Genomic DNA, 18003 nt, shown 5'->3' with positions numbered 1-18003 from the left:
TCTGGCCGGAAGCTCATGCATAGCCGGCAAGCACTGCCCATTGGAGTGGCCGCTATGATATTCACTTTTGTTAGCTTTTAAGTTCAGTTCTGATTTTATATTCATACAATAAAGAGCTGCTGCTCGATTTATCATACTCCGACTACCGTCGTTAAAGATTTATCATTTGAAAACTTTCTGAGTCTCTAGGCCAGTAGTTAAAGAAGGGTAGTCCCCCTTCCACCGTAATCTTCATCACTTGTTTGGGAGATTCATCAGCCAACCGGCTAGTGACCATCGCAGCGGACACGTCCCCTGCGCCCTGTGGGTCATCTGCTGTAACTTACCTTGGAGAAGCCTTAGGCCAACCGGCCTGCAACAGAGCGGCGAATATTATCACCCGCTCCCGATCTATATCTGCAACTGCGAGGGACCGTCTGAGGAATCTCTATTGCCGTCGGCAATACACAGTTGAGAAATAATATTTACTAATTTACATACATATGTCGGCGAGTTGGTTGCTAAGTGCAAATTTGGAATGCTTGTTGCTATGGCAACAGAGGTATTCGTCATGCTCAGGTATTGGTAGCCCTGTAGGTGTCGCTGGCGCGCTGGCGCGCAGGCGCAATGACAGGTGAGTCGGTAACAGGACAAGGACAGAAGACTGTCTGTTACTGAGTGAGGTATGTTCGTCTGTCGCAACAATAGGAGAGAGTGAGAGAGACAGCTTGAGATTGTCTAAGATTGACGTCTGAAAAGTAAGAAAAGGTGAAAGGGCCACAGGAAAAGTGGCGTGATGACAGATACGATTTGACTGCGCAGGCGAACAGAACTGGCTAGCTCGACTACGGTTAAACTAAAAAACGGTTATCTCCGACATCAGAAGTGGGACATTCTGATTTGGTGATTTACGGTCGATATTAAATACAGTGATGGGTTTGTGGACGCGCAAAAAAATGTGGCAAGCGTTAGCAGTGCAAGCGGCGCGCCTCCTATTGCCTCCGTTTGAACCGGGCGCGTCGGAGGCTTGCGCAGCCGCGTGGTGCGAGACACCGGAGCCGTGATAGTCAGGCAAATGCACTGGTCGCGTGTTGAGCTGGACGGTTGCAAGTGACTTCACAGGGTAGTGAGACATTAGGTGCCTAACAATTTTGCATTAAAATCTCAATTTCGAAAAGAAAGCGACATACGATACTTTCGCGGAAATGCGTCGATATGGAGACGATGAGCACACATGTGAGGGCATTTTAATCGTTGTATACTAAGGCGCGTAATTTGAATTTAAATAACTGAAATCGTCGGAATTCCAGAAATTTACAGTAATAACGTAATATATTCCACGCGTATATACCACCTTTGTTACAAAAAATTTGTCTATGACAAAAAAGTTCGATTTTCGTTTTAAATTTTGCCGCCCCCAAAAATTTGCCACCCTGTGCCTAAGCACCGAGAGCACTTAGTGTAAATCCGGCCCTGCTCCCTGCCACTATTGGAATTTTTTAGTTCTTCAATCTCATCCTTGAGGTCTTCGATTTGCTCCTCATAGCGACGCTTTTGAGCAGAGAGCTGTGAACGATCGGCTATTAGTATTTAGGAATATTTAAAACAAAGAAAATCGCCTTACCTTAAAGTCTGCTTCCCTTCCTGCAATCAGCAGCTTCTTCTCGCACTCATCCTCGTGCTGTTTCTTGTTGTTTTGGATTATCTCCTGGTAAATTTCGGTCAGTTCCTTGCGCAGCTTCTCTTCCAGCAACTGCATTTGCAGCTCATGATCGTGCTTAAGCCGCTCAACCTCCAGTCGCAGGTAAACAATCTCATCCTCCAGCTCCTTGGCATACTCATTACCTCCCTCATCAGCTGCCATTTTCGAAAACTCAATGAAGCCAGCATAGCTAATTCGATGCTGCTTGATCACAGGCTCCTTGAACACAATATTCTTTGCAATAGAGGCAAAGTTTAGAGCATTCAGATTCTCCTCGTAGTATTTGTCCACGGGAGTGACCGTGACGATCATGGCCATCTTCTCCTTGCCCGCCAGCGCCGCCTGCAGCAGCATCGTTAGCTTGGAGTCCCGATACGGTATGACATCAGCGTTCTTCTTTTTCTGGGCTGTGCTGGCCGCATTCAGGCAACGGCCCAGGACCATCAGTGAAGTGTTAATGTTCTTGGCCTCCTTGAGCCGCAAGCCAGTGGTGCCAGTTTTGTTCACCCGCTCGGAGCCCGCCAGGTCGCACAACTTGTACGAGCTCTGTGTGGTGATGCCCGATCGGTTATACTTTAGTAAGTCTACGGTAAAGACGGCGTATGTGGAACGCTGCTGACCCAATCGCAGCAATTTCAAGGCTTCCTCGCTGCTTTTAACGAAGACACTGGTCAGCCCCTTGACAAACACATGACCCTTATTGTACACGATCTTCAGGTTCGTTCGCGGCCCCTCGGCCATCTTTGTCTGCTTCGGTGGAATGGCCAAAAGGTCGTGCACCAGTTCATTGTAGATTTCCACAAATGACACCCAAATCAGGACAGACTCGTCGCTGTTTGCCTTCGTTTCGAACGTGTGATCTTCGTTGATCATCTGACTTAGGCGCTGATAAGAAGCGCCCATGTCAGGACACAGATCCAGCAGCTTCTTGCGGATTTGCAACTCCTTGAGGGAGGCGTCGTCCTGCAGAAAGACAATGCAGCCATTGATCAGCTTTAACTTGGGCGAGTAATACACCGTGTCCTTGCAGATGGTGAAAATGTTCTCCAAAGCACGGGGAATGATGCCAGCGCTCACATCATCGCCTGGGGAATTCATTTGATTTAGTAATGGCTCAAAGCAGCGAGGAAGCCTTGAAATTGCTGCGATTGAGTCAGCAGCGTTCCACATACGCCGCCACCTCAGTAAACGCCAACTCCAGCCGATCGCATTGGGTCTTTACCATAGACATACTAAAGTATAACCGATCGGGCATCACCTGGCGGGCTCCGAGCGGGTGAACAACACTGGCACCACTGGCTTGCGGCTCAAGGAGGCCAAGAACATTAACACTTCACTGATGGTCCTGGGCCGTTGCCTGAATGCGGCCAGCACAGCCCAGAAAAAGAAGAACGCTGATGTCATACCGTATCGGGACTCCAAGCTAACGATGCTGCTGCTGGCGGCGCTGGCGGGCAAGGAGAAGATGGCCATGATCGTCACGGTCACTCCCGTGGACAAATACTACGAGGAGAATCTGAATGTTCTAAACTTTGCCTCTATTGCAAAGAATATAGTGTTCAAGGAGCCTGTGATCAAGCAGCATCGAATTAGCTATGCTGGCTTCATTGAGTTTTCGAAAATGGCAGCTGATGAGGGAGGTAATGAGTATGCCAAGGAGCTGGAGGATGAGATTGTTTACCTGCGACTGGAGGTTGAGCGGCTTAAGCACGATCATGAGCTGCAAATGCAGTTGCTGGAAGAGAAGCTGCGCAAGGAACTGACCGAAATTTACCAGGAGATAATCCAAAACAACAAGAAACAGCACGAGGATGAGTGCGAGAAGAAGCTGCTGATTGCAGGAAGGGAAGCAGACTTTAAGGTAAGGCGATTTTCTTTGTTTTAAATATTCCTAAATACTAATAGCCGATCGTTCACAGCTCTCTGCTCAAAAGCGTCGCTATGAGGAGCAAATCGAAGACCTCAAGGATGAGATTGAAGAACTAAAAAATTCCAATAGTGGCAGGGAGCAGGGCCGGATTTACACTAAGTGCTCTCGGTGCTTAGGCACAGGGTGGCAAATTTTTGGGGGCGGCAAAATTTAAAACGAAAATCGAACTTTTTTGTCATAGACAAATTTTTTGTAACAAAGGTGGTATATACGCGTGGAATATATTACGTTATTACTGTAAATTTCTGGAATTCCGACGATTTCAGTTATTTAAATTCAAATTACGCGCCTTAGTATACAACGATTAAAATGCCCTCACATGTGTGCTCATCGTCTCCATATCGACGCATTTCCGCGAAAGTATCGTATGTCGCTTTTTTTTTCGAAATTGTTAGGCACCTAATGTCTCACTACCCTGTGAAGTCACTTGCAACCGTCCAGCTCAACACGCGACCAGTGCATTTGCCTGACTATCACGGCTCCGGTGTCTCGCACCACGCGGCTGCGCAAGCCTCCGACGCGCCCGGTCCAAACGGAGGCAATAGGCAATATGTACATATAATGTATGTACTTATAATGCATACACTTGGTTTTGTTATATATTACGACTCCTAGATTTTGGGAAATGTATGCAAAACGGGTATTTATTTAATTTGTGTATTTGTTTTACCTTTACAGTTATTGATGAAGATAATAATTGAACCGAATCAGATTAAATATTACTTCTTCGGAAATGAGTAATTTATATTTAATTGCATCAAGTTTGGTGTTTATATCCCACCCGCCACATTTTCTCTGGTAAGAACTATAACGTTCTGGCTTTTGTTTCTGTCGAAGTCAGCGTCTTTCGACGTGAATTTGTTCATAAAAGCGGTGGTAATTAATTATTATAAGTAAATAATAATTAATAAAATGTTGGAATTGTTGAGGGTGCGCTCAAAACTCTTTAGGTCCTCTAGAGTTTTAATGGCGTTCTGCGGCATAATACATTTTGGCTTATGAGCCTCCCCGCACACCTTTGCCTTAATAGAGGCTTAATGAAGTAACCTTTGTCGAAAGACGCCCCAACAAGTTCATAATTTCTGTAAAAATACAAAATTGTTAGATTAAATTAAATGTGATCAAATGATGCTGTTCCGGCTGCAATCGGTTTCTGAAGCTATGATCTGTTCGAGGAAGGTTCTCGGACAGTTGCGTCTTTGAAAACGTTCGCCTTTCTGAAGGCACTGGTTACAGGAATAATTACCTGAGTGGTGTTTCACACCCAAAGTAAACGCTCGGGCTGGCGCATCACATGTAAATGGTCTTACTGAAATTGAAAGGTGTCTGTCTTTAAATGTCATGCCGGTTTGAATTAAATCACGCAACTCTCTGAAAAATTCTTCCAGATAAATATTTGGGTCTTGGGGCTTAGAATTGCCTACATATATACCCGCTACCATTACTGGTTTTGTATGATTACATTATCAAAATTGGCCATGTCTGTTTGAGTGAACTTTTGAAGAGGGGTAAGCCGTCCGCATTGATATTTAATCTTGTATTATTAGAAAAACAGCTAAAATTAATCAAAAAATCGTTTAGAGCGTTTTTTACACCACTAGTGTATGTACTCGACAAGAGCCATAACTTGTTTAGAAAGTTCTGTAAGAGTCGACTTTAATGTCCGAACATCTTTTGGCAGAAAGGGAATTTTTTGGGACAAAGGTGACAGAAGGTCATTGGCTGCGCATCTCCCAATATTATTAGCTGAAAAACACTGCGCTAAGCGGACGTTAAAATCCTCATTTATCTCGGAATCAATGGGAACCTCGCAATCGTCTTCGATATTTTCAAAAATATCAGACTCTCCGAAATTGTCTTCACTACTTTCAACATCAGACTTCTCTACTTGTTCCGTATTCTTTTTTCTCCAATCGTTTGAATTTTTGCGGACCTCTTTTTTGCAGAAAACAACGCTCGCTAAACGTACTCAAAACAAAAACAAAATTATTACAAAAAGGAGAGTTAGGCGAGTCAAAATCCAAAAAAACAACAAACTTTATTTTTAAACAAAATTTATAATTAAACTAAGTTGAAATGACGAACATGGAATGGTTTTCTTTATGGGAAGGAGGAAGGAAGCGATGGCGTAAGGTAATTGTTTTATGTATGAAGAAAATAGGGGCAGCTACAAGTAAATTCTGCTAGCAGACTCCAAAGAAAAGGGAGGGCAAGCAGATGAGATCTAGTCCTCGTAGAGGCGGGATGTTAAAAAAAAAACTAAAGTTTAAAATTAAATTTAAAGAACGAAAAAAAAACGGCCCCAACCCCAAATCGCAGTTTCTGCTTTCCGACCCGAAATATTAAATTCCGAACCCGGACATCCAAGCCCGAGGTTCCACCGCCGAACCCAAGACGAGAAGAGCACTACCCAAAATTACAACTATACATACATTGTAAACACCTCATTTTATTATTACGCGCCTTAGTGTAACCAGCTATTGTAGAGCTTGGGCCATGCCTCGGCTAGCCCTCGAGGGCGTGGGTTCTTGACCCGGCCCACTGACACACGTAACAGAGAAAATTTTAGTTTGAACTTCCCGCCCCTTTTACTAGGACGAGACGTTACACAATACTAACACTTGCACAATTCGAAACTGGACGAACCATTCGCCTACACGACACATACATATTTTCAAACGGTCCACCTGGTTAGCCACGGGGAAGCGTCTGTCCCATAATGGGCGGCTACCTGGTCTGCGTCTGAGCCATAGTGGCCGGCAGTGACAGCACCTGGCAGAAGGTATAAAATGCAGCCGAGCATGGGCAACAATGCACCAAATTGGAATGTCAGTAAATATCATTACTACTCCAGGTGGCAGCCACAAAAGTGGATATCCACCCGCGGGAAATCCCGCGGCCAGGGCACGAATTCTGAAGGCCCTAACTAACCTTCCAACACCCCCTAACGTGGCGGTGGCCGACTTGGCCATCACGGTAGGTATTGCATCAAGCCAGGAGAAGATCCCGGACATGGGATACGCAGCTGCTTTTGGGAAAAACAGCCGGATGGTCCGATCCCCACCCCCCGCGCCATTACCGGCGACAGAGAGGAGTGGAAGCGGCGATCCCCCTGATACCGCCGATTCGGCAAAAAGGGGAAGAGACCCGGCCAGCCCGGCAAGCGGTCTCAGTGGTACGCTTCCGAAAAGGAGCAAAGCTGCCCAGGAGAAGCCCAAATCCGACGCCGAGGATGAGGAAGAGGAGGAGCTAAAGCTCACTCGGGCCGAGTGCGACGCAAAGCTTGGCATTCTGCTGGGCCCCCCAAGGAAGTTATGCAATTGATTATTAAAATTTCAATTTGTCATATATTTAAAAGTGAAAATTATTTGCAAAATATTAAATTTAAATTAAGTAATCTTTACTTTTCTAGGGCAAGCATAATGCGTAATTATTTCTACCTATTGGAGTTTCGCCATTTTGTTCTTACCTCTCATACTCCGTTTTGATTGGCTAAGCGTTTGCCACTGCTGTTGCCTGGCAAAATGGCCGACTGCGGAAGTCAGCCATGTCACATTAATGGAACACCTGAATTTTCTAAAATATTAAAAAAAAAATCTAAAAGTACTTGATGTAACAAGACTAATTTATTATTTGTATATGTTACCTTCTTATTTTTATTAGACTGATAAATCTGCATATTACGTTTTAAAATTTTTAAATTGAACACATTGTATAATTTTCGGCTATATTAATAGTGTAAGCCCATAAAAATATTCAAAAATGTTTATATTTCATAAAAGTTAGATAACAACATAATGACAAGTAGAGAAAATTATTTACATGTAAACGCACCTGCAACCCCGGCAAAGCCTCAGATATTTCAGGAATGGATGCAAGATTTTGCGAATTGTAGGGTATCGAATGAAGATGACGTAGTTAAGGTAGGCAGTGAGTTTGGTGGTGCCTCAATGCGAGAGTGTCGTGAAATAATATATAAACAATACATTGATAGGTTTTCTAAAAGTTATGGTGTGCCAAAATGCAAAATGAGCATTCGTCTTACTGATTCTACACCATTCTATTGTGCCCCTAGAAGGTTGTCATATCGTGAGAGAGAAATAGTTTCCGAAACCGTTAATGATCTTTTAACCAATAGAATTATCCGACCTAGTTCGAAAACTTGAGGATGCCTTTTGGACTTAAAAATGGTCCCGCTGTTTTCCAAAGATTTATTTCCGACGCCTTGAGAGACTTTCTAAGAAACCGACAGAATGTTGTTTATATGGACGATATTATTTTAGCATCGTATTCCGTAGAAGAGCATAAAAAGATATTAGCTAGGTTGTTAAATCGACTCGTGGAGTTTAACCTTGAGATAAATTTTAAGAAAAGTAGTTTCCTGCAGAAGCGAATAGATTACCTAGGTTATGATGTTAGTGTTCAAGGAATTCTGCCTAACGATACACACTTAACTGCTATAGAACATTATCCGGAACCAATTAATAGCAAGACGTTACATTCCTGTCTTGGTTTATTTTCTTATTTTAGGAAGTTCGTTCTCAATTTTTCGCGTGTAGCAAAGCCTTTGACCGACCTTCTTAAAAAAGGGGGACCGTTTCCCATGTCGGATTTCGAAAAAGGAGCATTCCTGCAGCTAAGGACAGCGTTGTCGAGTCCCCCTGTGCTGTCTATCTTCAATCCGCAGTATGAAACCGAATTGCACACGGACGCAAGCTCTCACGGGTTTGGTGCTGTTTTGATGCAGCGACAGCCGGATAAGAAACTACACCCTGTTTTCTTCTACTCGAGAAAGGCCACTGCAGCCGAGTCCCGCTATCACAGTTTTGAACTCGAAACCTTGGCAATCATATACGCCTTGCGTCGTTTCCGAATATACTTAGAGCATAAACCCTTTTTAATAGTAACTGACTGTAGTTCCTTGGTCCAAACTTTAAGTAAAAAATCTATAAATCCTCGTATTGCTCGTTGGTCCCTTGAGTTAGAAAGTTTCAACTATTCGATAGCCCATAGGCCAGGGTCAAATATGGCCCATGTAGATGCGCTTAGTAGGCAAACAGAGATGCTGAGAGAATTGGAAGGAATTTCTGATCCGTGTCCTATTTCGTCAAGAGATGTTTCACCTCTTCGACCTTGTAGCCCTATTCAATCTTGTGTTTCCTTTGAGCCTTGTGATCCTACTGCACCTTGTGTAGTTTCTGAACCCGTAGAACCTTGTGAGCCGTGTGAAATTTTTAAATCTCGTCGATCTACTGACTCTTGCGAACCTAGGGAACATGATGTACCTTGTGGTCCTGAGAAACGTGTTAAATCCGTTAGGTTTGCCCCTGAGGTTGAAGAGATTGTTGGAATTGTAGGGGCATCCCCATATGATATTGATTTACTTTTGCAGACCGAACAGATAAGAGATCCGGAAATCCGTCGAGTGCGAGAGAAGTTAGAGATTGGCGAAATTGAAAATTTCGTGTTGTTAGATGGGATAGTGTATAGAGCGAAGGATAGTGAGAAACTGTGTATGTATGTTCCGAGCCGAATGAAAGAAGATCTAATTAGAAAATTCCATGAGAAGTTGGGCCATTTTGCGACAGATAAGTGTGTGAATAAACTGAGAGAAAAATATTGGTTTCCTGGTATGAGGAGTAAGGTCGATCTATTTATAAAGAACTGCTTACCGTGCATCCTACATTCAGTCCCGAGAAGTATTCACAACAGGACGCTTCATAGTATCCCTAAAGCCCCGGTCCCGTTTGATACAATCCATATCGATCACCTAGATCCCCTTCCGTCTATTAGCTCAAAGAGAAAGCACTTTTTGGTGGTCATTGATGCATTCACCAAATTCGTTAAATTATATCCCGTCAATTTCACCAGTACTAAGGAAGTTAATTGCTCTTTAGAAAAATATTTCGCAGAATCAACTCCGATAGAGACACCTGTTTTACTTTTTTTGAGTTTAAAGAATTCCTTGAGTGTAGAAATATGGATCATATTAAAGTGGCCACGGCGGCCCCGCAGGCAAATGGACAAGTCGAGCGTGTGAACCGTGTTCTGACACCGATGTTGGGAAAGCTATCAGAGCCTTTGAATCAGGCCGATTGGTATAAATTGCTTAACCGTGTTGAATTCGCTATAAACAATTCCGTTCAGTGTAGTACCGGAAAGACCCCTAGTTCCTTGTTATTTGGCTGTGAACAACGTGGTCCAGTGGTGGATGAGCTCACCGAGTATTTGGAGGAAAAATTTGATCAGGAGAAACCGCGATGTTTGGATACAGTAAGGGACGAAGCACTTGAGAATATATGTCAGTCACAGGTCCGAAATGAAACCGCATACGGCTTAAAGCATAAGGCACCTACGTTGTACCAGGTCGATGATTTTGTTGCTATTCGTAACGTTGATGTGACCCCAGGGCATTGTAAGAAGTTTGCACCTAAGTATCGTGGCCCATATAGAGTAAACCGTGTTTTTCCGAACGACCGTTATGAGATTACAGATATAGACAATTGTCAGATTACGCAACTCCCATATAAGGGAATCCTTGAGGCTGCTAGGCTAAAACCGTGGTTGCAGGTGTGTAATAAAACCATAGGAATGTGTCGAGGTCGATCAAATGTCAGGTTGCCCGAATGTAAACCCCTCAATTTTCATATGGTGCGCCTTAGTGTGACCAACTATTGTAGAGTTATCGATAGGAGACCGATCGTAGATTTAAGTTGGATTTTGTAAAACCAAAGGGACGATCACTTTGGATCTTAACAAAAAGGCGAAGACAACGTGATTCGGATGACCAAGAGAAAAATCATTAAAAATAAAAGCCATCCGTTGTAAATATTATTTAAAATAAACTAAGGAGTTTACAAAGGAAAAGTACGAAATATTACGAGCGTGTTTGTTGCAACATGGAGCGGATATATTGCCTGGATATAAACGCATTACGGCCGCAAAGAAAAACGCAAGACCAATTAATACAGAGATTACTGAAGTCTCTGTAAAAGATACTTTGCAGGATCTGATGAACCACACGGCTCAACGTTTATTAATGAGTCTTTCGGATACTGTGTTGGACAATTCACCAGAGAAAGTGGAATTGGTCAGTAAATGGGGCTTCGATGGATCATCTGGTCAAAGTATTTATAAACAAACAATAAATACAGAGGACGAAACAATATCAGATGGAAATTTGTTTATGGCATCTGTTGTTCCTTTGCGGCTCAAATCAGAGGAGTTGTTGCATTGGAAAAATGGAAGGCCTTCATCAGTTCATTATTGCCGCCCAATAATGTTTCAATTTGCAAGGGAATCACCGGAACTGATAAAGACAGCTGTGGCAAACATCCAAGGAGAAATTGACGCTATTAGACCCATCATTCTGGAGGTCAAAGAAGGCAAATACATCGAATGCAGATTCGAGTTCCACTTGACCATGGTCGATGGAAAAGTGGTAAATGAATTGACAAATACCAAATCGACTTTAACATGCCCGATTTGCAAAAAAACGCAAAAGAATTTCGAAAGCTTGGACGATTCAACAAGCGAAGAGGCAAACTACGACTACGGAATCTCACCTTTACACGCCCGGATAAGGGGCATGGAATTTTTGTTGAAATTGGCTTATACCCTTCCACAGGACAACGAAGATTGGGATAATAACAATTTGACAAAGAAGGAAAAGGAAAAAATGAGAAAATCTCGTATACAGGAAGCATTTTCAAAGCAACTTGGACTCAAAGTGGACTGCCCAAAACCCGGATATGGAAACTCAAACGATGGAAATACTTCTCGGAGATTATTTGAAAATTGCCATGTTGCGGCAGAAATAACTGGAATTGACGATGAAATCTTTTAAGGATTGGGTACGATATTGAATGTACTTAATTGCAAGGAGAAAATAGATTCTGTGAAATATGGGGAATATGTTTCTATCACAGCTTCACTTTTGGTTCAGAAGTATCCACATAAAAGATTGACCCCGACAGTCCACAAAATTTCGGAACATGGTGAAGATATAATTGAATATCAATCCTTGCCTATTGGAGAATTTTCGGAAGAAGCTCAGGAATCGCTGAATAAATTCTATAAGAAATATAGATACTGCAACTCTTACAAGTCATCAGGACTGAGGCAAAATGAGGACCTGTTCAACATGTTGGCTGCATCATCTGACCCATTTATTGCATCTCTGCGGCATATAAAGTCACGAAAAGACATAGAATCAAATGATTATAGTCCAGAAATGCTTAGTCTATTAGAAATTCCCCAAATATAAACATATATTTAGTAGTAAGTAGTCAAAATAATAAAAAAAATAAAAATTTTTTGTTCAGTGCTTAAAATATTTTTATTTGATTAAATAAACAAAAAAAAAGCAAAAAATTAAACAACTTTTGTTTTTAAAAATTCGTTTTTATAGGGAAAAAATATTTTTTTACTTTGATACCCTATAGAAAGGCGAATTTCTGGGCGTGGCACATTGTACAGTACATATATACATTTTACAACAATTACCTGTAAAATGTCGTTTAAATTTTTCGATTATCTTATTTCGTTCAAAAGTTATGATTTTTGCAACGTAAAATGAGAAAAGGCGCTACTGTGCGTCGTCGCACCCGGTTTAGCGCTTAAAGTTTCGGTCTCTTTTTCTGCCGCTTAAAACCTGTTCAGAAAGAACACATGACCACGTACATATATACATAGATAAGATGCATATTCTACGTACTAAATCTTCGCAGCAATGCACTGCACTTGTCTATCTATAAGTACAACCGCCATTTGGGCCTACGTAAATACAAGCAACCCGAAATAATCGTAAGGAACAGAGAATGAATATATAAACAAAAAGATACACAAGAATATTTTATGTTTTAATAAAAAAAACCTTGTAGTTAGAAAAAACTAAAGGTAGCTGACAAAATTAAAAAAAAAAACGAAAAGCATGAAGTGTGCGTGAATAAAATAAAAAGAAAAAATATATTAACGCGACGGTTATTAAGTGCCAAATAAAAAAAAAAAAAAAAATTAAAAGACAAGGAGCCTGTGAATAAATTAATAAAGTAAATCGAACCAAACAGAGTTCGAAAAGTTCAAGTGAAAAAAAATCAGACTGGACAAACAATTTGTGAAAAAAATTTAAATAACAAGGCAAGGAGCCTGTTGAAGTGAACAAAAAAAGAAATATATATATAAATAACATGCCCGAACGCCGAGGCAATCGCTGGATCCGAAGTAGGGATGTCGAAAATATATCAAAATATCAATATATCGATATTTTTTGCGAAAAAATAAATATTTTTATCGTGATATTTTTTTTGAAAAATTATCATATTTTATCGATATTTTTTTGAGATATTTTTTGATGTTTAAGGCGGTTACACTTTTTATCGGGACAAGGAAAGAAAACATGTTTTTGTTATCTTTCATATAAGATACTGTTAAAGCCTTAGTTCGGCGGAAAAAATGAAACTGAACCTAAAACAAGAAAGGAAGCTAACTTCGGCACGCCGAAGTTTGTATAGTTCATTACATTTTACCTACACTTATTATGTTTACTGTTTGACAGTTACAGTTTTGCATTCCCAGCTTTACATTTTCTCTACGTCTACTGATCGTTTCTATGGCAGATATATGGCAGTTGTCCGATTTTCATAAAATTTTTACCAAAATTCTGAAATAATAAAATAAGCCTATATCTCAGAGTAGATGAAAAAACGTTGAAAAACAACGAAGTTGTTTTCATAAAACATACCAAAATTCTGAAATATTGTAAAATGGACATATTTAAAAAATGATGCAAAAATGTTGAAAAACAGTCAGGTTAGAATTTTTTTTCTAAAAATTTATCGAACATTTGTATGGCAGCTATATGATATAGTCGTCCGATCCGGCCCGTTTCGAGTATATAGAAGACTTTATGCGGAGTTTCATTCAGATAGCTTTTAAACTGAGGGACTAGTTTGCGTAGAAACGGACAGACGGACGGACAGACGGACATTGCTCGATCGACTCGGCTGTTGATGCTGATCAAGAATATATATACTTTATAGGGTCGGAAAGGTCTCCTTTCTTGCGTTGGAAAACTTCTGACTGAAATTATAATACCCTGCAAGGGTATAATGAAAACGTTTGCTTTATTATTATTTAAGCATGTTTTTATTATCTTTCATATAAGATAAATTTTTGTTCTGATTTGATTTTAATATAAATAAAAGCAAAAGAAAGTAAAAATAAATATAGTTTTCTTTCATTTAGTAATAAATATAAAATAAAAATCTAAAAATATAATTTAAGATCGTATGTGAGTTAATGTTTAGTGGTTATTGAAATTTAAAAAAAATAATAATAAAACAAAAATATCAAAAATATTTGATAAATCGATATTTTTTTTTTGATATATCAAATATCATTTTGATATATAAAAAAAAAAAAAAAAAAATCATCGATACGATATTTTTAAATATTTCGACAACCCTAATCCGAAGGTGCAAGACATGCTCCAGAATGTCACCTTGGCGGATGACCGGTGGTTCCACCCATCTCTAGTGTCGGTTGTGCTTGGAGCGGATGTCTACGCTGATCTGATGCTCCCGGGTATCCTCCCGGGTCAGGACGGCTTGCCGATGGCACAAAACACGACGCTGGGATGGATCCTTTCCGGACGATGCTCCCTCTCGTAGATCGCAAGTATTCCTCTTGCGAGGGGGAAGGAGAGAATGTTCATGCTGAACAAAGGGGCAATATCGCCAGGGGGCATCTCTGGAAAGAAATGTACCGGTCGCCATGTACCTTTTTGTCAATCTGAAAATAAACCAGAGAGAAGCAAGATCGCCACTCCACTCATTATCGAATCCAGCTCGATTTTTATTGGGCCCCCGACATCTTCTATATATATAAAAATCATCTATAACAAAGCCAACACCAATACCAGCGGAAGGAAGCAAAAGAAGGAAGCCAGCAACAGCAACAGCATCGTCATCGGAAATCCAGATAAGCGCGAATTACATAAAATATCTACCTAAACAGATATAAATATATTATACAGATACACATATACCTAAGTTAAAAAAATATATATTATATATACAAAAAAATGATGTCAGACAAAACTTTAGAGTTGCTAAAGGCGCAGTCCGGAATCATTTTGGAAATGAGGCAGGTAGAAGCTAAAGTAGGGTTAACCAAACCAGACATAGTAAGGTTAGAAGAGCTTCAGAAACTCTTCATAACAAATCATACGTTACTATTGAAGATCATGAGTACTTTAACTCGAAACAATATGACGTAATAATAATGGTCCTGGCACAAATCAAATTAAGATTTGAAAAAGAGTCTTCAAATGATAAGCCAGAGGACAGATTGTACCCACAGCCAAAGTTTCCAAGTCAAAAGACGCGGAAAAAATATAGAGTTGCCAGGGACTTCGAACGCTTCCGGAATAGAGGAGACATTCCGAATTCAGGTAGGCAAGTTAAGAGAATATTTGGATGAGACGACGACTCTCATAGACAGCAGTCAAGATTTGCTGAAAATAAGGAAGAACCAATGGAGTTTTTGTTCAGAAGAGTACAGAATTTAATAGAACAGGTTAATACTTGTTTCGAAAGTTCTGTATTCGAGGAGGAGATTAGCGATATCGAATTTGATACGCAAAACATTTTAGCTGCGATAAACAATAGACTTAGCAGAGTTAATGCGCATGCTGATGTGTCGATGGTGGTAAAGGCGGAGGAATTACCAACCCTGCCTAAAATTCAGATTCCCACATTTTTAGGTGATTCCAAAGAATGGGATCTGTTTTATGAGCTGATTACAGAGCTCATCCACACAAGAGAGGATTTAAGGCCCTCGCTAAAGTTTAATTATCTGAAGTCGGCATTAAAAGGAGAAGCCAGGAATGTTGTTAGTCATTTATTGCTGGGCGCCGGAGAAAATTACGAAGGCACTTGGGAGTTTTTGACCTTTTAAACATTAGATTTTCTTATGTCTTAAATTAACCTTGGTTTGAATTTGTCTTTCTTAATAATAACAAGAAAGGAAGCTAACTTCGGCACGCCGAAGTTTGTATACCCTTGCAGATTGGTTTCGATGTTTATATTATAGATTTAAATGCTGAAAACACTCACAAAACTGAGTTTCATTACATTTTACCTATACTTATTATGTTTACAGTTTGACAGTTACAGTTTTACATTTCCAGCATTATATATTTTATACATTTACCGATCGCTTCTATGGCAGCTATAAGATATAGTTGTCCGATTTTTATGAAATTTATACCAAAATTCTAGAGTAATAAAAAAAGCTTATATCTCAGAGTAAATAAAAATGCGTTGAAAAACAACGAAGCTATAATTTTATTTCTATTAATTTCCCGATCGTTTCTATGGCAGCTATATCATATAGTAGTCCGATTTTCACAAAATTTTTATCAAAATTCGGAAATAATATAAAATGGCCATATCTAAAAAATTATGCAAAAATTTTTAAAAACAGCAAAGTTATAATTATTTTTCTAAAAATTTATAGCAGCTATATGATATAGTCGTCCGATCCGGCCCGTTCCGACATATATAGCAGTGAGAGTATATAGAAGACTATATGCAAAGTTTCATTCAGATAGCTTTAAAACTGAGGGACTAGTTTGCCTAGAAACAGACAGACGGATAGACGGACAGACGGACATGGCTAGATCGGCTCGGCTGTTAATGCTGATCACGAATATATATACTTTATAGGGTCGGAAACGTCTCCTTCACTGCGTTGCAAACTTCTGACTGAAATTATAATACCCTGCAAGGGTATACAAATTATAATACTTCGTGTTCTTATGAACAACTGGGTTTAAGGGGATTTGACCTTTGGGTCTATTAAAAAAAACCCTTTGAAAAAACGTGCTTCCGCAATTTTACTAATATCTCAGCTCAACGAATTTGTGCAGATATACTCGGTGACCCGGGATAAAGGAAATTTATTGCAGTTTTACCCTGCAAAAATTCATTAAATTCATTAAAGACTGTCGTCTTTGAGAAAATTGCATAATAACAATCTAACCTCGGGTTCTGCCATACTGGCTTACTAAGCGAAGTTTAGAGAATATTTGGTACAAATTCCATAAGTTTCTATCAGTCAGTTTTTAAGAAAATAGCATAGCAGTGGGTGGTGTAGGTGGGCTGATAACAGAGGCGCTAACTTTGAAAATGGAACCAGCTGTGAGCCTGCAGAGAACCAGTTGCCGAGCCAGACAGCGGATCCATGTTTAAGTAATACTACATTTAAAAACATTAGCAATTTATGGAACTTAATATAATAATAATTAACGAAAATCGGCATTCTAAGAAATTTGGTAGATGTTTTCATCAAAATCCGTCTAGTCTCTTGGTAGGAATTAGCTATTCCTCGCATTTTAAATTATTTTTGTAATTACTATGCACCCCTGGTAACTAGAACCATCTAATTCGGAGCTCACTTAAAAAAAATGTTTGCAATTCTCAACGAATTTGTGCCAACATGCACGGTATATTAATGGGGGATATCAGTGTTTAAAAAACTGCAGTCGAATTAGCATAAGTCGCAATATTTTTGCTTTTCACTACTTCAACTGCGAACGATATTATAAAACAGCGATGGGCACGCCGTGGCTCAATTTGCTCACGCTGCTCAAACCGTTATCTTTTTTCGGAGGCGCCAGCATGTCGCACAATTGCAGACGCACAAGTGCAGTGCTCGCGACCAGCGAATCGTGAAGATTTACAAAAACAACCACACTGACCTTTGGCGCAGGTAGCGAGCCCATCGCCGCGATCCCGAGTTTGCAACAACAAAAAACAAGCGACCCGAACTCGCACATCGTCCCAAAAACAAGAACAATTTTAAAGGGAACTGTGCGGCTAGCGTTGACTTCTGCACTAAAGAAAAAAGTTTGGATTTCTTTTGCAGTCGTTTTTCTTAGGCGGACATAAATGCACGCAAAAATGGCTGAAGATATTGATCTACTCAAAAAGTTTTTGTCAGTGTATTTTCTCGGCTCGCACATTCTGTGTGTCGCATGGGTGCGACCCTTCGCAACGCTGGGGGTTGTTGTTGTTTTTTTTTTTTTTTAGCGAGCTGCTGCTCAAACCGTTAGATCTCGTGCCCATCGCTGTTATAAAATGAATAAAATCATTCTGCTTCTGCTTCTGAACAAATCAGAAGTCGCAGTCAAAGCAAAGTCAAAAATCAAACAGCGACCAAAATCAAAAATCAGCAGCAGTCGCCGCTTTTCGTTTTCTTGCTTTTCGCTTTGCTGTTGCTTTCGTCGTAGACGTAAGTCGATGCTGTGGCATGCGTCGACTTTCGGAAGTCGTCGGCAGCTACAGTCGCATAAGTCGCTGCATTCGACTTTTTGCTACTTTTGATTTTG

The 18003-nt window shown here is 40.3% G+C and overlaps 1 protein-coding gene and 1 pseudogene across 1 annotated transcript; one reads left to right on the top strand and one right to left on the bottom strand.

The window, feature by feature from the left end:
* Positions 1 to 1380: 1380 nt before the first annotated feature.
* Positions 1381 to 2779, bottom strand: LOC108072458 (kinesin-like protein subito). The gene is made up of 2 exons (XM_017163591.2): positions 1604 to 2779; positions 1381 to 1545 (listed from the first exon to the last, which is right to left on the bottom strand). The coding sequence occupies exons 1-2, from the start codon at positions 2777 to 2779 to the stop codon at positions 1381 to 1383; spliced, it is 1341 nt and encodes a 446-aa protein (XP_017019080.2).
* Positions 2780 to 2790: 11 nt separating this feature from the next.
* Positions 2791 to 3765, top strand: LOC108072459 (kinesin-like protein subito; annotated as a pseudogene).
* Positions 3766 to 18003: the final 14238 nt, after the last annotated feature.

The sequence above is a fragment of the Drosophila kikkawai genome, chromosome X (genome assembly GCF_030179895.1).
Source record: "Drosophila kikkawai strain 14028-0561.14 chromosome X, DkikHiC1v2, whole genome shotgun sequence".
Classification (NCBI taxonomy): domain Eukaryota; kingdom Metazoa; phylum Arthropoda; class Insecta; order Diptera; family Drosophilidae; genus Drosophila; species Drosophila kikkawai.
Note: the sequence above shows the minus strand (reverse complement) of the source record. Positions and strands in the feature narration are given on the sequence as shown.